Genomic DNA, 20,574 nt, shown 5'->3' on the forward strand with positions numbered 1-20,574 from the left:
TTAGAAAATAAAAATAAAAGCAAATCTCACCCATCCTTCTCACCCCCATACATCCAAGTTCTGTAAAATGGGAGTAATTTCTGCTGCTTTGGCAGGGCTTATGAAAGCACTCTGATGAATTCCCTGTAAGGCCAGCAGCATCTGCCTGGGTTTTCTTATAGCACAGCACCCTTTTTAGTCCTAGTACAAGAAAGGCCACGTGATCCAGAAAGCCCAGAATTTTCAACCCCCTCTTCAATCCAGTAGCCCTGGGGTTAGCTGGGTTATCAGAGACATAAATCATACCAGTGTTTTCTTAGGTCAGTTTGGGGGAATGCTGGATTTCATGATAAAACCAACTCTAACTGGACACTTCCACCTGCCAGACCCCATACTACACTCTGCACACCCACTGTCACACTCAATACTCAAACCACTCTAATCACCAGGTACTAGCATTATCTCTACTTCACAGATGCAGAAACTGCAGCTTGGAGAGTTCAATCCCTGGAATACACATGGGGTGTATGTGGCAGAACCAGGCCTCGGACCTGCTTGGGTCTGCGTCCATGGCCCATACCACTGAGCTGGGTCTTCCCCTCTCGGAGTTTTCAGAAACCACACGCAATTGATATCCAGGGTAACAAAAGCTGTTGGGAAACCACTCAGGGAGAGTGAGTCAACTCACATTTGGCAACTCACAGACATGGGGCAGCGTAAGGAGAGTCTCCTGGGACAGCAGCACCATCTAATGGCCATCAGTCAGCAGCTCTTTCCTATCCCTCCCTCCTCCCTCCTCAGGAGGAATGCCACCATCTCTACCTCTCTCCACCCATCAGAAATTTTTTAAACCTGTCGTGGGCACCTAGAGCCTGCCTGTGGCATAGACATTCTATCACTTGTCTTCTCTTCCCTGCTTCCTGCAGGCAGGGCCTGGGGCTTGGTGCAGTCACCTTGAAATAATAAAGCTTGTCATCAAGCCTGGAGGATTAGGAGCTAAACCAGGGTTTCTAACCCTTGGCACTGTTGACATTTTGGGCTAACTAATCCTTTATTGTGGGGGGCTGTCCTGTGTGTTGTGGGATGTCCTGGTCTCTACCCACTAGATGCCAGTAGCGCCCGCCCCCCAGGAACGTCTCCAGACACTGACAAATGTCCACTGGGAGCACAGTCACCCCTAGTTGAGGACCACTGAGCTAGCTCACCTGGGCTGAAACCCCTTCTCAACTCCTACCTTGTTAGAGCTGTCACCTGGGGCCAGTGACTCAAACTCTCTAGGTGTTAAATGAGGGCACTGACAGCACCTGCCTCGCAGGTTGGTTGTTTCAGACAAAGAGCCCGGGGCTCATCGAGGGCCGGGAAGAGGCTCTGAGTCACACCCTCGTCAGTCGGGCAGTGGCACTGAAGCAGGCAGGTCAGGGGCCAAAGCCACGCCCTTGCATGCTCCTTGGCCACGTTCCTCCTCACCTTGCTGCTTCCATGGCTTATTCTGTTGGCCTATTATTCAGCGACCCAAGCTCTTTAATAACAGGTTATAAAGAAGAAATGCAAACACTCCCAGAATGACAGCAGAGGGGAGCCCTCTCTTAGCTCTTCACAGCACCCTACCACGCAGGGGAAAAAAATGACATTAGGGAGTGAACTGTGTGCCCCCAAAATTCATATGCTGAAACCCTAACCCTCACCATGACTGTATTTGGAGATGCAGCCTTTCAGGAGGTAATTAAGGTTAAATGAGGTCATAGGGTGGGGCCCTGGTCCGAGAAGACTGGTGTCCTTCTAAGAAAAGGAAGAGACACCGGAACTCTCCCTCTCTCCACGTGCACAGAGGAAAGAACACGTGAGGACACACAGAGAATGTGGCCATTTACAAACCAGGAAGAGAGGCCTCACCCGAAACCCTGATGGCACCATGATCTTGGACTTCCAGCCTGCAGAACTGTGAGAAAATAAATTTCTGTCGTCTAAGCTGCCCAGCCTGGGGTATTTTGCTATGGCAGCCCAAGCACACCGAGACACACAGTAAGCACAGACATTCAAACAGCAACATGAACGCCACGGCAAACGACATGCAGCTGACACTCAGAGGTGCGGAGGCAAGTGTCAGGACTGTCCTTACAAAGTGAGGTCTCATGACTGATATTCTCAAAGAGGATGTTCAAGGTCTGCAACAGCTGAACGCACACGTAGCGGCCTGACTTCTGCCGCAGGATGTTCAAGAAGAAGACGAACATGTTCTTCTCCAGGAAGAAGCTGGGGAGAGAATGGGAAAGCGTCAGTGGTCTGCTTCTACACGTGGAAATGCATATCGTCCTCTGGTTGCACGCCCAGCACACGCGTGTGCACCCCAACAAAGGCATCCGCAGAGCAGCCAGATCACACCACCCGTGTGGCCTCGGCTTCTGCGATACCCAGCTCCCACGATGCTGTCCTCCACCAAGAAAAATGCGACCTTTCAGACTCTCTTCCCGGAATGTGAGAACAGTGCTGATTCTGGGAAGCAGTGAACTCCTAGATTTCTGACAGAGTGGGAAGGATCTTTCCCAACTAAATGATTACACAGTGACCTACCTACACTTATAAACCCAACAAGCAGCATTTTCCATCCAATATTTTTTTTTTTTTTAAAGGATTTTCTTATTTATTTATTTATTTATTTATTTATTTTTGGCTGTGTTGGGTCTTCGGTTCGTGCGAGGGCTTTCTCCAGTTGCGGCAAGCGGGGGCCACTCTTCATCGCGGTGCGGGGACCGCTCTTCATCGCGGTGCGCGGGCCTTTCTCTATCGCGGCCCCTCCCGTCGCGGGGCACAGGCTCCAGACGCGCAGGCTCAGCAATTGTGGCTCACGGGCCCAGCTGCTCCGTGGCATGTGGGATCTTCCCAGACCAGGGCTCGAACCCGTGTCCCCTGCATTAGCAGGCAGATTCTCAACCACTGCGCCACCAGGGAAGCCCTCCATCCAATATTTTATAAGCCTAGTTTTCCTCACTAAGCCTCTTTCCTTTGCTTTCATAGCTTTGAGTGCTCACCAACAACCTGGGAACCAGAGTAATTCCCTACAAAGGGGTGAGATGATGCTGAATATTAAAAGAGTTTGGGTTTCTCAATTAACAAGTCTGTCGTTTCCACATCTAGGGTATGAGAACTGGAAGGAAAGAGAAGGTGCTGATGTGGTCATGGGACCCCAGCTGGTCCCCAAGTCTGCTTTGCCTTTCTTGTCCTGGACAGGACATTTGTCTACATGCAGCCTGGGGGCACTGACTTTGGGGGCACACATTGGCTCTTTTAGTCTTGAAATGCAGACCCCCTAATGCCTGTCTTTAAAGGAAGAAAATGACGTTTCTAGTTTGGCGTTCTCTGTATTCACGCTAAGACCAGGTAATCTCTCATCTGGGATATTCAGAACAATTCCCGGCAGTCCCGTGGGTCTGCTGGTTGACTCAGTGTTTGGTCTCCCTCTTCCCTCTGCTGTCAAGTGGCAGGAACATGGGCCTGGCACTTGCTCAGTGCTGCAGATCTTCTGTTTGAATCCATGAAAAGGTAAATGAATAAATAAATATGACCTTAAAGAGACCTCTAAATTATTTTCCAACTCTGATTCTGGGAGCCCATGTGCCTACAAATGCCATCCACGTTGATCCCCAGAATATTTCATTCATTGGACCTATCGTGTCTTCCTTTGCGGCAGGTTGTACAAAGCACTGACTCCCAAGTATCACCCAACAAGCTCAGCGCACCCCAAGACCGACTTGGGAACTTGTTAAAATGCTTGTACCTACACCTTGCCCAGGGGTAGATTCCGTAGGTCTAGTGTGAAATCCAGGAGCCTGGATTTTTAAAACTCCCTAGGGTAGTAAGGGGCTCCTTGGAAAAGTGGCTAATTCTAGGGCTGGGGCAGATAAAATGCAAGATGAGCCTGGAGCACCTCAGAGTACCAGAAAGTAAGGAAGTGCTCCAAGAACCAAAAGGATGGGGCTGAGTCAAAGGGACACAGGAAGCGTCCTGAAAGAGCTCCTAGTGCCTGAAGCTGGAACAATGCCAGCAAAACAATAAATAACGTAGTATTGGATTATAATCCAGAGGATAAAATAAATATCCATGAGTCCCTATTGATATACATGTGCCTTGCAGATATTGTGTTTTTCTTACAAATTGAAGGTTTGTGGTGACCTTGTGTTGAGCAAGTCTATTGGCGCCATTTTCCCAACAGCATTATTTTTTAACTGAGGTATGTACATTGTTTCTCAGACACAATGCTATTGGACACTTAAAAGACTACAGTACAGTGTAAACATAACTTTTATATACATTGGGACACCAAAAAAATTCGTGTAACTCGCTTTATTGCAATATTCACCTTATGGCGGTGGCCTGGAACCAAACCTGAAAGATCTTCAAGGGATGCATATAAATAAATGATTGAATAGACAAATAAATGAGGAGAAGAGACAAATCTTCCACGAAGAAGAATTTCAAACAGTGTATGTAGATACTCCCCCCTTTAAGAAGGTGGAGCTTAATTCCCACGCCCCCAACGTCCAGGTGGGCTGGACTTAGCGACTCACTTTCGAGACTACTGTAGGGGAGGGGGAAAGAGTAACTTTAAAGTAAAAAAGCCTGGCAGACACCACCTGAGCCAAGTGATCAGGTTAACCTCTCCAGGAATCATGTGGATATCAGGAACGTTGACATTCTGGGATGGGAAGGACACTTCCCCTCTGTGACACTCTTCCCCAAAATTCCCAGGCTAATCAGGAGAGAAACCCAGATTGGGGGACATTCTACAGAACAGCTGGTCAGTACTTCTCAAAACTGTCAAGGTCATAAAAAACAAGAGAAGACTAAAAACCTGTCACAGACCACAGGACACTGGGGAGACGTGACAACTAAAATGACTGTGGGTGCCTGGATTGGGATCCTGGAGCAGAAAGAGGATGCTAATGGAAAAACTGGTAAATTCCAAATCAAGTCTGGAGTTGACGTAATGGTGATGTTTTAACAAATGCACTCTAGTCATATAAGATATTAACAGGGAAACGGCGTGAGGGGTAAATGGGAACTTTCTGTACAATCTAAATCTAAAATTATCCCCAAACTTAAAAATGGATTAAAAACAAGTTCTCTTGGGGCCTCTGTGGGGCAGTGATTTAAGAATAACTGGGCCTCTAAGAGCTCGGTGGTTTTTCTAAGATGACAGACGGACTCGTCCATTCTAGTAAAGGTGACGCGGTTTCTAATCTTTAACCCAAGGGTCTTTTCTCATTTCCATAAACAGATACCGAGCAACCAACAAATAGTAAATTCCCCATGGGTCCTGAAAGGCAACTAGTCCCGCTTATGAGCAACACCTATTTATTACTCGTGTCTTCCCTTGGGGAACCCAGCCAGTGTCACAGGTCTGCATTTTAAACAATTTGCATTTTCCACAAGTAGCTCCGTATTAGCAAACCTCACTGACGAAAATATAGAGCTATCCAGAAAATCAGAACATCTAATAAGAAGCCAGGTTGGAAATGGAACACCTGTATTTGTTTTCAATGGGTTTTTTAAGTGGCCTCAACACTTATAATTGAGATTATTTTATATAAAAATAAAATCTGTGTTTGGTGGTTGTCATAACCCCAATCCTTCTGCACTCAGACGCTGGGACAGGTCTGTTGAGGAAAGTAGTTCATGGGTTACGGACTTTGCTTTTTAACTGTCCAATAGGGACACCTTTTTTTTTTTAAATAAATTTATTTAGTTATTTATATTTTATTTTTGGCTGCATTGGGTCTTCATTGCTGCGTGCGGGCTTTCTCTAGTTGCGGGAGCGGGGGCTACTCTTTGTTGTGGTGCGTGGGCTACTCAGTGAGGTGACTTCTCTTGTTGCGGAGCATGAGCTCTAGGTGCGCGGGCTTCAGTAGCTGTGGCACACGGGCTCAGTAGTTGCGGTGCGCGGGCTCCAGAGAGCAGGCTCAGTAGCTGTGGCGCACGGGCTTCGTTGCTCCATGGCATGTGGCATCTTCCCGGACCAGGGCTCGAACCCGTGTCCCCTGCATTGGCAGGCGGATTCTTAACCACTGCGCCACCAGGGAAGTCCCAATAGGGACACCTTTTAACATGATCATTTGCTAACATTTCTTGAGTGCCTAACTCTGTATCAGGCACTGGGCAGGGAACTTGCTCTCTCTCACTTAAAGATGAGCAAACTGAGGCGGGCCTGAGACTCTTCACCTAGGAAGTATGAGAGTGAGGAGAAACCCCTCCATGGGCTCTAGGTGTGAGCCGCTGCTTCTCCACTTACCAGCTGTTTGACCTTGAGCATAAAAAGGGGTGGGGATGAGGATAAGGATGGGGATGGGGATGAAGATGGGGAAGGGGATGAAGATGCGGATGGGGAAGGGGATGGGGATAAAGATGGTGATGGTCCTCTACCCTCGGGTAGTTGGGAGACTTAGAAGGATTATCTCATCAAGAGCTCAGCACTGTGGCCACCCATCAGTAAACACAATCAATGTTAGCCCTTAGTGTCTCCACCCAGGGAAGGGTCTTTTCAGTTCACTTAGAATCTAACTACCCAAGACATTTTCTCCTTCCTTTGGGGGAGATAATCAGACATTACTTGGAAAATTATCCATGATATTTTCAGATTTTTCTAGGGACACTCTTTTCCATAACTTTCCCATTTTCAGCAGGCATTTTTACAGTGTTTCAAGGACATTTTAGAGAGACAGAGAGAGAGGGAGAGAGAGAGATATCTGTGCAGAACCAAATTGGCATCAAATCCTGACATCATCAGGAATGACTCATGGTACACATTTAGAAAAATATTCAAAGAAGAAGAATCAAAAAACAAAAAACAGGAAACCCTTACTCAAATACAGAGCTGTCATTCTGATCCCCCCAGATCAGAATCTCGGTGATGGATCGGATGGTCTCCACCAGCAAGTTCCTGTTCTGTTCTGTGACGGTGGTGTTTTTGGTCAAAACGTGGTACAGATACCTGAGAGAAAGGGAAAAAAAAGAGAACCAAAGGTTACCAGTTGAAATGTAAGCCAAGCTCAGTGATCATTAGCAGCATTTTAGGGACAATTTGGCTGTGCTTTTTACAGACACAGTTGTTAGCACAATTCCCATTCAGAGGAGACATAACTCACCACCTGAGAAAAATGGCAGACAATGATGCTTCAAAGAGTTAAATAACCAGGGACACACCAACCCAAACTGAGGCAAGACTGTCAAGCTTTTGAAGACAGCCATCCTCAAACTCCAGTGTGTGCAAGAGAATGACATGGAGAGCTGGACAAAGCGGGGCCACAGAGCCCACCAGAGACTCAGATTTAGCGGCACTGAAGGAAGACCAGGCATCGGCCTTTTTCACTCTCCTGCGTGATTCTGACGCTGACGGAGCAAGTGGAGACACACGGCTCAGTGCCAAAAGCCTAAGACCCGCTGCCTGGCTGATGCAGAGATCAGACGTGGAGTCACACAGCAGGGAGGGTGGTCCCAGAGCCAGTGGCTGGGCACAAATCAGGTGCCGTCATGATCACCCTTGGAATGCCCTTAATCCCCCATGAAGCACAGAACTGATGGCTCAGGTGAAGTAGGTGGCTTGCAGTTCAAGGGCACAGCTCTTATTTGCTGTGTACAGAGTAAAGTGAAGTGGGTTTGAGAGGCGATGGCCATGTATTCAGTACTTCCCCCACCTGAATGTGCAGGGCCAGGCGGGCCTGGTCTAGTCCTCGAGGCCCTCTGCCGCTGGTGAGGGCAAAGCCAAAGCATCGCAGAGGCCACTCCCGAGCAGTGCGGGGACTAGCAGCCTGGCGATGCCCCGGGGGCGCCACCTGGCGCGGTTTTAAGAGAGTGTCTCCAGGGCGGGCAGACTGAGGCAACTTCAGCTGTCACGGCTTGGGAAGGAAAAGGGGACAGCAAGAGGGAGCGACTCAGGAAGAGTCACTTCCCGACTTCTTTTCTGGCCACCTTCAGTTTGGGGGTGGGGGACTGGCGAGAGAAAGGCAGGGAAAGACTGGATAGGTCATACCATTGAAGATCTCTAAAAATGGGTAGGATGTAAAGAGGTAGAATCTTGCAAATGGAACGACAGGAGCCATCTGCTGCTTTAGGGGGTTTTAGTTATTAGTGCTTGTGCTGTTTGCCTAAAGACATACTATAATCAGTTTTTTAAAATCATTTAGTTAATCTAATTAATTAAAACTACATGCAACTTTTAACATGCAATAACTAGCATAGCTCTCCCAAAACAGAACTCTCCAGCACCTGTGCCCAAATCCACCGGCAGGGCCGTGTGTGTGGGGGTGAGGCCAGTGGTCCCCTGTGATTAGGTGACTCCACAGCACTGACCCACCCTGGGATGAATCCAGGGGACCCACTCGTGTATCTATGTCTCCATCTTGCCTCGAGTGCCTCTTCCCCAAAAGGCTCAAAGAGCAGAGTTTTTCAAATTGCGGTTCATGGGCCTCCTGCATCAGAATCACCTGCTTAAGTTGCAGATCCTGGCTTCCGAGCCCGGACTCCCGGAATCTGAGCCCTGGGTGCAGGGCCCCAAATCTGCATTTTGAAGGAGCTCCCACTCACGCCACGGCCGTCAGTGACACTGCCCGTGCAGTGCACAGTGCGCCCCCCACCTGCTGTGACAGGCGTTGTTGGCAACGTGGGGAGAGGCGGATGCGCCCCACTCTGGTGTTTCCTTCTGCGTAGGGGACAACATGCATTAGCACCTCACTGGCACACTCCTGGCCCAGGAGGCAGCAGCCTGGGTAAGTGGGTCTGCTCTGAAGACCCCCAACAGGGACAGGAGAGGTTAAAATCTTGACGATCAGCCTGACTTCTATTCACTGTGCTTTCTGCCTGGAATACCCCTGCTGCCCTGACCAACCAGCAAACTCTTACTCATATGTCAAAACCCAGCTCAGGCATCTCTTGGTGAAGCCTTCTCTCTGGCACCTCTGTACCCATATGCATTTGCTGCGGCACAGACCACCCTGATTGGCAATGATCTGTCTCCTTTACTAGACCTGAGCTCCTCAAGGTCAGGAACATCATCTTATTGATCTTGGTGACCCCAAAAGACTCCAGAATATCTGGAACACAGTAGGTGCTCAGTAAATGCTGAATGGGGGAAGGGTGGGGGACCATCTCCATGAATATAAGGTAGATCAGAGCATACAAGACCAAACATAGTCAAGGAGCCAAATGCCAAATACAGCAAGTAGTGGAACAGAGCAGTTGTGAAGAGTTCAAATATTTGGAGTCCAACAGACAGACCTGGGCTTGATTCCTGGCCCTGTCACTTCCTATGAGTGGCCTTGGACAAGGCACTTACTCTCTCTGGGCCTCAGCTTCTACAACCATCAAGGCCTCCTTGCTGGATTGTTCCAGAGATTTGATGTGATAGCACATAGAAAGAGCTGAGCATGGTGCCTGGCACACAGTAAGCGCTCAACAGATGCAGGGCTAGCTGCTACTACTATTATTGTAAGGTGGTCGTTAGGAGGGGGGCTGTTATTAAAATCATTATTAAATTATACAAAGAATATTCCAAGAACGTAGGAAGGAGAGATCAGGCTGGATCCAAACAGTCATGAAAAGAGGACTTCACTGCAGGAGTTACGGGAAGGTCCAGAGAAACCAGAGCAGGAAGTGGAACGTGTGGTATTAGCTGGGTGATGTCAAGCAAATTACTTAATCTCTGTACCTCAGTTATCTCACCTGTAAAATGGGAGCGGCAATAGCACCTAAATACTTTAGTACCTACCCGTCATGGTGTCGTTAGGAACAAACAAGTAAAAAGGTAGGTAACTAACCTGGCAGTTCCCATGGATGATACAAGTGCCAGCTATTACTGTTGTTATCATTGCCTTCACTAAATAACCCCTCAAAAAAATTCTAGTAACTATGAGGAGGCCCTTACAGACAAACCCAGGGGAAGGGCAGGGTGTTAAGTCTTGAAAAGAAGATTCTAGGCACCCCCACGTGCGGTGCATGGCCTACATGCCTGGCCCTGTGTGCGGGCCTTCCTGTGACCCTCATACTCGCAGTAACCTGGGGCCGTGCACATCACTAGCACGGCACAGGCCAGGACAGGAACTGAGGGACGCTCGGCAGCTCATCTGCAGCCAAAGGGCAGAGGCTGGCTCAGAGGGCTCCAGCCAATCCCCCTCCTCGGCAGGGCTTGCTGCGCTCCGCCTTTCTCAGTGGCGCCATCTGCTGGCAGGTGGTGATGCCGCGCCGGGGTTTCACCGCAAGACCACGCATGAAGTTGGGTACCTTTTCACATGTTCAGAACCATTTAAATATCTACTTTTGTGAGGTGCCTGTGCAAGTTTTTTGCCCATTTCTCCTAGGTAGCGAACCTTTTTTCTTATTAATTTGATGGAGTTTATGCATTCTGAATACAAATCCTTTACTGGATATACCTATGGCAAACATTTTCTCTGAATGTGGCTTGCCTTTTCACTCTCTTTACAGTGGTCTTTTGATGAGCAGAAGTTCCTAATTTTAATGCGGTCCAGTTTACCAATCTTTCCCTTGGATAGTGTTTTTTGTATCAACCTTAAGACATCCTTACCTACCCCAAGGTCATGAAGAAATGCTGTTTTCTTCTTTTCGAAAGTTACTATTTTACCTTTCACATTTTGACTTAGAGTACATTTGAAACTCATTTTTGTGTATGGTGTAAGATACTGGCCAAAATTCATTTTTTCCGTATGGCTATCTAGTTGATTCAGCATCATTTACTGAAAAGGTCCTCATTTCTCCAAAGCACACCGATGTCACCATTGCCATTAATCAGGTGACCACACATGGGACTCTTTTTGGATGCTCTAGTTCCACTGATCTATTTGTTTACCTTTGTGCCAACACCATGCTGTCTGATCACTGCAGCTTTAAAATAAATCTTGCAATGTGATAATGTAAGTCTTCCAACTTCTTTCCTTCTGGTTTTTTTTTTTATTATTATATTGGCTATTCTTGGCCCTTTGAATTTCCATATAAATTTAAAAATCACCTTCTCAATTTCCACAAAAATACCTGCTAAGATTTCCTTTAAGACTGCCCTAAATCTATAGCTAAATATGGATAGAACTGACATCTTTTGGAGAGTGTAACACGATGACATTTACATTTCCTTCAAGGTTTGCTGGATAGGGGACTTGCACATCTCTTGTGAGACTTATTCCTAGGTATTTGATGGGTTTTTTGATGCTGTTGTAAATGGGAGTGTTTTAAACTACTCGTTTTCTAAATGTTTGTTGTTGGTAGATGGAAACACCCGCTAGATCTCAAGCTCTGAATTCCCACCACACTGGCCCATCTTTTTGCCCTCACGATGCCCTAGCACACCGTTTTTGGTAATCTTTTTGGAAGAGACCCTCGATATATGTTTGCTTAAATGTAGTGGGGGAAAAAAAGAAAGAAAGCTGAATGGATTAAAGATTAATATTTTAATGCTGCGTCTAACTCCAGGGCTTTGGAAGATCAAGTAATTCAACTACCTCAGAGATACTAATATAGTTTAATAACTTTTTGGTTTTAAACGTAACACTCATTTTAGAAAGGTTGGAAACCTCAACAACAACAAAAAAGAGAAATGGCAATTGTCAATCATGCCACTGCCCAGAGATGACCACTGCTGGAGTTGCAATCTATTTCCTTGGGTCTTTTTCTTTGCTATGGATATTATTGGAGTTGAGCTCATGCTGTATGTCCATTACCATGCCCACCTTTTTTCCCACCTCTGGCTAAAATAAAAGCATTTTTGTTATTGGCAACTGTTCTCAAGCATCAGTAGTGACTACGCAGTACACCACTGAAAGGACGGCACAGCAGTTCCTGGGCATTAGATTCCTAATTGTTCAGATGATCAACAAGGTTACAACAGCCATCTCTAGGTGCAAGGCTGTGTTCCCTATCTAGATAAGATTCCAAGGACAGTGACAGATTTTTCTCTTACAATGATAACTGTTACAACGATAACATTTTCTCTCAAACTCTGTGTGTGTACATTTTTACCATCATCATCATAAAAACAGTTGCAGCCTCCTGGGCTTTCCTGGTGGTGCAGTGGTTGGGTGCCCGTCTGCCAATGCAGGGGACACGGGTTCGAGCCCTGGTCTGGGAAGATCCCACATGCCACGGAGCAACTAAGCCTGTGCGCCACAACTACTAAGCCTGCACTCTAGAGCCCGCAAGCCTAGAGCCCATGCTCCACAACAAAGAGAGGTCACTGCAATGAGAAGCCCGCGCACCACAGCGAAGAGTGGCCCCCGCTTGTTGGAACTAGAGAAAGCCTGCGTGTAGCAATGAAAACCCAATGCAGCCAAAAATAAATAAATTAATTAATTTTAAAAAATAAATAAATAAAAATAAAAACAGTTGCAGTCTCCTATTGCCAGGCCCTGTTCTGAATGCTTCAGATGTGTTCACTCATTAAACCCTTACAACAATCCTGCAGGGCTGATGATCTGGGGAGCTGAGGCTCTGGGAGGCTAGGACCTGCCCAGAGTCCCAACAGAAGGACAGGGCACCCAGGCAGTAATCCCTTGCTTGTAACCATTATAGTATAGAAGATGCAAACAATGAGTTAAACACTTTTATTAGCCAAGCATTTCCATGAAGTTATGAATGCCTAGCACACAAGACAACCAAATAAACAAACTGAAAAGGCATGACAACACTATTCAGATCTGAAGATAAGTGCTTATCACTGACCCTTTTTCCACTTCATTGGAAAAGAGCCGGCATTATCATATCTCCAGAGAAAGTTCTGCAGAATGTAGAACCCCAATTTCAGACTCTTGCACATGAGCAAACTTTACTTTGAGAGACAAGCTTAGGAGCTTGAAACACCTGGAGACAGAAAAACTGCAGCCTGTTATCAACGTGCAACCAACACATTAGAGGCTCATCAGCAAGGACTACAGGCTGTAAACAAATCCCTCCTCCACAGACTCTGCTTTCTCAAGACACTCACTGATTTCACAAGTTAAACCATTACAGTTAATAATAATTATGTCCACTTCAGAGACAGACATACTAAATTCAAATTCATACAAGTTTTATGACTTGTATCATACCTCTTAGGATGCTCCCATTGGAAGATACTGAAACACGCGCAAGCTAGAGTGTGAGGAAGGATAGGGCCTAGGGGGGCTGGAAACCCACTCCCCCAAAGCACACCCCCCAAATAACAATGTCTGGGGTGAGGGGACACGGAGCCTGTGTCTGTGTGGCCTCCTCAGCACAGCACCAGGGCAGACAGCTCCCAGAGGGTCCTACTCTGTGTCCTGAAAACCCCCATTTGGTCAGGATCCAGCCCTCTGGCCAGCAGGACAAGGAGAAGCTCCAGGCAGGGTGGAATCGGACTAGAAGACTAGCAGAAGGTGTTAAAGGCGGTGCTTCTCCTGATGAATCACCCCAGAAAGATGTCAAACTGGGCCAGCGGGTGAGGCCGGGACTGAGACGCTGAGATGCCGGGGAGCCGGCAATCACGGCGAGAACGTAGCAGGGCTTTCAGCCCTAGAAAAAGTCACAGCTCTGGCACAGGCGCTGTGCCCAAACTGGCAAGAGCAAACTACTGTTAAGAAAAGTCAGGCCAGAACTCGCCTCTTTCGTTCATCCTATGACGAATTCTTGTTGATCTTTTACTGCGTGCTAGGCCCTGTACCGGCATCTGACAACTTCCACGTGAACAAGCCACCCAGGCCTCTGTCCTCACAAAGCTTACGTTCAAATCTGGGAGTAGCAAACAAACATATATTCAAGTAAGACCATTTCTGATAGCGAAAGGTCATGCCTGAGGAGCCCTGGCCAGCTTCCTGGGGATCTAACTCACAGGTGGGATAAAGCTTGACGAGCCCAGAGCACCTACCAGCTGGTCTAACTCTTTGGCGATGAGAAGACCTTATGATAACATGCTGAGTGAGACGGTGGGAGCAAGAACAGGAGAAGCTACAGATGACGGTAAAACTTCTTGTTGGCTTAAGTCACCAGGGCAGTTTTTATGAAAGAATTGTTTAGGTTTGTTTTGTTTTGTTTTGTTTTTTGTGGCCATGCCACGCAGCTTGTGGGATCTTAGTTCCCGGACCACAGATTGAACCCGGGCCACCGCAGTGAAAGTGCTGAGTCCTAACCACTGGACTGCCAGGGAATTCCCAAGAATTGGTATTTTAAGGAGACAGTTAGGCATCTGGAGAGAGCACAGGTGCAGACAGGTGAGGTGTGTGCAACAGTGAGGGAGAGAAGGACCATCAACGTGAAATGGCACAAGAAACACCCCTGGGTTACTGCAGGCACTACCCTCACGTACTATAAGACAGAAGCAGGCCCTGAGGGGATGCTCCTCCAATCCATTCTCCAAACTTCGGCCAGACCACAGCACACGGCTCCCCCACTGTTCTCAGTCTAGTGTCCAAATTCCTCAACAGGATTTACAAGGCCCAGTGGGACCTAGGCTCTGTGACCTCTCCCGCCTCATGGCTCTGCTCTCGGGCCCTACACACCCCCTTGCCCTGTGTCTCTCTCCTGCAGGCTTCTCAAACGCTGTTTCCTCTGCCTGCAGCATCCCCCCTTCCAGCCTGCCCCCTACTGCCTGTAACAACCATTCATCCTTTATGTCTCCATGTAAATGGGGGTCTGCCTACCAAGTATGCTCCTGGCTCCCCAGCTGGGGTGAGAGGGTCTTCATCTGAGCTCCCAAGCTTAGATGGGTGGGAACAGTCTGGAGCGCTCTGATGGCCTGGGGGAACTTTAGACTTGACATAATGGATGCCTCGGACTCACTATGAGTGATACGATGAATATGATACTCTAAGAAAATGAATCTGGCGATACTGTACCCCAAGCTCTAAAACTAATCAGTGCTATCTTAGGCAAAAGTTGAATATACCAAGAGTAGGTGAACGTCTGCCTGCTGGGTATACATTCCTCTTCTCCCTAATTTTCCTACGCTGAACCATCCCTTTCTCTTATTCTCTGTCCACTAGCTTGGAAGGAGCTGATGCCACCCTGACTCCAGGGAAGGGCCACTTAGAGTACCCCATGCCCCCCTGTCACAGTGACTAGCTCAGGGGCAGGCATGAGACCCCAGGCTGGTTCAATGGTGCTCATTTCTGGACTTCTGCTGGCAATATTAAGAAAAGAAGCTCTCTTTTTCCCAGGGGTTGCTAAGCTGATACGATGTAAGCCTGGAGCATGCTGAAAATGACACCAACCCAGAAGAAAGCGGAGACAAGAACTGGAAAGAAGCACATACAGACAGCTTCGTCTGAACACTGAGACTCAGCCGTGGCTTAGCTAGGACAGCCTGTTCAGTGGCAAGAGCCAATCAGTTCCATTTGGGGCTTAAGGCAATTCCAGCTGGGCTTCTGTCACTTAAAACCAAGAATCTTGACCCATACACAAAGGCGATTAGAATTAAGGCAACAACACAACCCAACACCAAGAAAGTTCTAGCAGTTTGTGGACTCGCCGTCCCTAGTGAAGGTGATGCTTCAGTAGCAATCAGCCAACTCCAGCAGTCAAGGTTTCTGCTTGTCAATGTCACAGCCTTGCCACTAGTCTGGGCAATAAACCACCCATGATGTGTAGCAAATGACCTCTTACTATTTCAATCTGCCTCAACTAAATCACTAACTCCATTCAGTAGACAGAGACCACAGTACACAGCTTTCCATTATTTAGCAAAAGTAAAACCCTGTCTTACAGGAAGATTCCTTTCCAGTTTGAAAGCCAGGAATGTTATGAATAATGTGGTTCAAAAAGGGTTTCCAGCTCTCCGTACTATCTTCTCAATTGTTCTGTAAATCTCAAACTGTTCTTAACAGTAAAGTCTATTTTAAAAAAAAAAAAGGAAGAGGGTTCCCAGATGCTTTGTGTGCCCCCCCCCAAAACTGTCAATTCTAAATTCGTTTAAATATCTTAATCTCTCCTCTCTACCCACACTGCCCTAGGTCAGGGCAACAGTGTATTAGGAACTGTCACTTGTCACTGGTGGAGTGACCAATTAGTACTGGCTGCCCAGGACTTTCCCAGTTTTAGCACTGAAAGTCCCACGTCCTGGGAAACCCCTTAGTCCCAGGCGCCCCGCAACGGTTGGTGGCCCTCCGTATCAGAGGAAGCCCAAGCCCTGTTCTACCTCCAGCCTTGTGTCCCATAACTACCAGCCCCACCTTGACACTCCACAAACCCCAGGGCCGCCCCCACATCCCGCTGCTGCACATGGCGGCTCCTGCTCGTCCTTGACAATTCTGCTCCGGCTGCCTCCCCCAGACAGCTTCCAAGAAGGGTTCCCACCGAGCCCTGAACCTACGGTGGTCCCAGCACTTGTCATACCACAGTCACTGGCTCTATGGCTATCTCCCCCACCAGCCAGCGAGCTCCCTCAGGGAATGGGCTGTTCTGTGCCCAAGCATCGGGGTGGGCACTAGCTGTTTATGGCACTCTTTCCCAAGTCGCTTTGGGGTCTTCTAAGCCCCCCTCCAACACACAAATCGCCAGGTTCTTCAGACTACAGTATGGATTCAGCTGATCCGCCAGATCCGGGGCAGGCAGCTCTGGTTTCCAAAAAGCACCCAACAGCCGTGTGACCTAAACAATGAATCTGGGCAGTTCCCAGGCTACTTCAAAGGAACCTGAGAACCTTTACCATTCCCTGGCTGGGCAGAGGGCGAAGACGGCCATTGGGCAGTGAGACTCAGCCAAGTTGAAAGTCTTCCCAAACTGACTTTTAGGAAATTTTACTCAAAAAGACAGTGTAATGAGTGCAAACACTGAAGTCAAATCCTGGCTTTGACACTTTTCAGCTGTTGTCACCTTGGACAAGTGACTGAACCTCTTTGGACCTTAATTTCCAGTCTAAAAAATGGAAACAATAATATTTCTGACAACTCCTAAGACTTGTGAGGACTAAAGGAAATAACACACAGGAATTCCTTAACAAGCACCTGGCACCGAAAATGCATTCAATAATTACTAAAGTAATTTAAAAGGGCTAGAGTCAGGCAGAGTTAGGTGAGAGCTTGCAGGTACCTGGATACTGGCAGCAGGCCCAACCTCCTTTAGATATCCCTCCTCCCCTTCTCGGCCTCATCCACCCACTCTCTAAATTCCTGAAATCTCTAAGCCTCTCCCTTTCCCGTCCAGCTGCCCTCCCTACACAGCCCCATGCTTGCCCTAGGCCTCTCTCCTCCCCATGTCCTCTCTCATCAACACCTCCCAAAACCATTCCTTATTACATAATGATCCCTCCTGCCGCCCACTCTTTGAGACCCACAAACATTTATTAAACACCTGCTCCATGCTAGAAAGGACACAGCTGAGAATTACAGCACCCCTACCCCCAGCCAAATGAGAAGCCCCCATCTAACTTCCCTCCCACCAACACTTTCCAGGGGCCCCTGTCTTCCTGCTACTGTTCCCTGCCCGCCCTCTCCATCCTTCTTTCCCATTAGTAATCCTGGGAGCTCCTTCTGGAAATCAGCCAATTTCTTACCACCAAAGGTTTGCCTACTCCCCCACTCTGTCCCCCCACCCCCCAACACTATATTTTCCTCCCTGAAGTCATTCCCTCTTCAAAGGTCTCTATTTTCCTTCACCTCCACACCCCCTCCTGCAAAAAAATCCTAGGCTCTGCCTGCATGCTCTGCACCTCTCCCCGATTCATTAATTTTTTTCATTCTTTAAGTATCTATTGAGCTCCTACTGTGTGTGAGGCTCAGAGCTAGATGCTGGGAATACAGCTTTGAGCAAAACAAGCCGTCTCTGCCCTCCTGGAAGTACCAGTTTAGTAGCAAACAGAAAAGCAGTAAAAAAAAAAAAACAAAACAGGATAATTGCAGATAGTGGAGATTAATCAAATGAATGAAATCAAGAGAAAGATCTAACAGAAAGGAATTGAGGCAGGGGAGGCACTTTAGGTAGGGTGGTCTGGGAAGGCCTTGCCCAGCTGATAAACAGTTACCATTACTGGCCACCAACTGTATAACAGACACTGGATCGATCTCTTTCCACGCACAATATTACTGAATCCTTGCACAATGTTCACCATCCCCATTTGCAGACGAGGAATCAGAGGCTCAGAGAGGTGAAACAATTTGTCCAAGGTCACACAGCCATTAAATGGTGGAATCAGGATTTGAATGCCAGTCTGACTGCAAAGCCACTCTGTGTACTCCTGCTTCCCAGGACCACCTTTGCCACCTGCCTCCCTCGGAGCTCTACTTCTGACGCTTTAGACTCCCCTAAGAAACTAGTTTGTTTTTAAATTATTGTCCTTTATTGAGCACTTGTAGAAGCTTCCAGCTTTACATACATTCTCTGACCCTACCCTCAAAACAATCGTAGAAAACAGGTGCTCTCACTATATCCATTTTACAACTGAGGAAACTGAGGCCTAAATTCATACGCTTAAGTTCAAACCCACATCTGTCTGACTCCAGGATCCAGACCTCTGACCCGTAAGCTGTCCAGCCTAAGAAGTACCACCCCGGGGAAGCTTGGTGCCCATCGTCCGGCCCCAGCAAGAACGAAGTCTGCATCCGTAAATGGCAATCTCATCCCCTTACTTTACAGATGGGGATACTGAGACTCTGAGAAGCGGAGCGACTTGCCCAAGGTCACACAGAGAGGAACTACGGGGTCAGGGTTCGAACCCAGGCGCCCTAAGTCCAGAGCCCTAGCGCTTAACCACCGCACAGCCTTTCCCGAGCGCCTCTCTCGGCCCTCCGCCTCCGCTCTCACACTTCCCAGCGCCCCCGGCCAGGGGCTATGCGCCTCCATCCCCAAGTCCAGCCCCGCGGCCTCCCCCTTCTGCCCCCAGTACACTCACTTGAGGTGGTCCAAGGAGTGGATATTGCGGGAAGACTTGCCATGGCCCCCGCCCACCCAGCTCCGCGAGCGGCCAAACATGTCGGCGGCCCCGGCCAGTCGCTTGCCTCACGGTCTCATGCCCAAGCGGCCGAGCGGCCGGGCGCCCGCGGCGGCGGCACAAGCGGAGAAGGCAGCGGCGGAGGTGCTGGAGAGACGGCCAACCACCTTCCCCCCCGGCCCACAGTCCAGCACTGACATTCAGCCGGAACCGGCCCTTCGACCGCCGCGCTTTACGGCGCCGTCAAGAGGAACGCTGGGAAATGCAGTTCTCCCGCGAGGCCCCCGCTGACAAGACTCTGCGAAGGAACTACAAGGCCCGGTGTGCATCACGAAACTTCAGGCCAGCGGCCTTGGAAAAGAGGCGGAGCGAGAAGAGGACAGTCCGCAGTATCTTAGGGATAGGCGGGAATGGGAAACCTATGGGCGGAGCCCTGAGAAATGAATCCGTGAAGATTGGGGAATAAAAGTTACCACAATATTAACAATTATTACCTTTATGATAAGAATAAGAATAGCTGTTGCTTGGCGTATGCCGCGTGCCACTGTCCTAAGCGCTTTACATATATTGTTATTTAATTCTCACAACATCCCTGTGAGGTGAGTACTACTATTATCCCCATTTTACCCAGGAGGAAACTGAATCACAGAGGGATTGACTTGCCCAAGGTCATACAGTTAATAAGTGGCAGACCCAAGGTTCAAACCCAGGCACCCTTATTTTTATGCCCCAACAAACGAAACTTCACAAAACCGGTAACGTCCTGGTTTGTCCTCACAGCCTTTTTCTTTTTCTACTTCAATTAAAAAATAAATATTGAAAGTCCTTCAAGCAACAATGTACCAAAACTGAAAGTCCTGTACTTTCAGAGGATTTCTCTGGTCTTTGCCGAAAATCCATGCCATTTCCAAAACAACCATACTTTTAAAAATAAGGAAACACCCAGCTTCCTACACCAGCCAAGAAGATGTATCTAAATTTCTCTCCTGGATCGGGAGTGGGAAGCTCCATGGAGGCGGTACTGCCCTGTTCACCATTCATTCATCCATTCATTCATTTCTACATCTCACAGTTATCTAAGGTCTACTGTGTCTCATTAACTGTGCCCAGGACAGAATTGGGCTAAGGGTCAATATTCTCCCCAGTGCCTAGCACAAGGTTTGGCATATAATAAGTGTTCAACAAATATTGACAGAGTGAATAAATGAATGAATGAAGATTTGTTTCACCTTCAGCAGTTGGAGGGTTAATGGTTTGCTGTGTAATTCACCTAAAGGGGCAAGAGACAGTCATGGAGAAAAAAGCGCCGGTTCTGGCCTCCAAACACACACAGGCCCAGCAGCTTCCAGAGTCCTCCTGTTTCTCTGGGCCTCAGTTTCCTCACTGCAAAAATGAGTAACATACACTTCCCCATCTGGCTCCAATTAAGCAATGCCTGTAGAGCACCCAGCTCAGCGTGGCCTGAGATTTAAAGGTCTGTGGACTGCTTTGGAAGGCACCTTGGGCAAAATCAGTCTCCTGAAGGACGTACAGGGGTTACCCCTGAGGAGGGGAATCAGCGAGTGGAAGAGACTCACTTTTCTGTGTACTTCTTGGTTGTATGAATGTTTAACCACGTGCACTATTATTGTTTTAAAACGTGTTTTACAAAGGAAAAACAAGAAGCAACCCTAGTGCTGCAGGTCTGACCTGTCGGGAGTTTCTTTACTCAGGTGTCACGGAACCCT

The 20,574-nt window shown here is 48.1% G+C and overlaps 1 protein-coding gene across 7 annotated transcripts in view; it reads right to left on the reverse strand.

Annotated features, from left to right (window-relative positions):
• Positions 1-19,069, reverse strand: part of CLEC16A (C-type lectin domain containing 16A) — a 217,403-nt gene extending 198,334 nt beyond the window's left edge. For all 7 annotated transcript variants that reach the window (XR_009005334.1, XR_009005333.1, XR_009005332.1 and 4 more), the window contains exons 1-3: positions 18,809-19,069; positions 6,836-6,964; positions 2,099-2,232 (exon numbers count right to left, since the gene is read on the reverse strand). Coding sequence is in view for 4 of the 7 variants with exons in the window: in XM_007188393.3 (XP_007188455.1) it covers positions 2,099-2,232; positions 6,836-6,964; positions 18,809-18,888 (343 nt within the window). In the remaining 3 variants the exon portion in view is untranslated. The remainder of the gene's footprint in view (positions 1-2,098; positions 2,233-6,835; positions 6,965-18,808) is intronic.
• Between the last annotated feature and the right edge of the window lie 1,505 nt (positions 19,070-20,574).

This window comes from Balaenoptera acutorostrata, chromosome 15 (genome assembly GCF_949987535.1).
Source record: "Balaenoptera acutorostrata chromosome 15, mBalAcu1.1, whole genome shotgun sequence".
NCBI lineage: Eukaryota > Metazoa > Chordata > Mammalia > Artiodactyla > Balaenopteridae > Balaenoptera > Balaenoptera acutorostrata.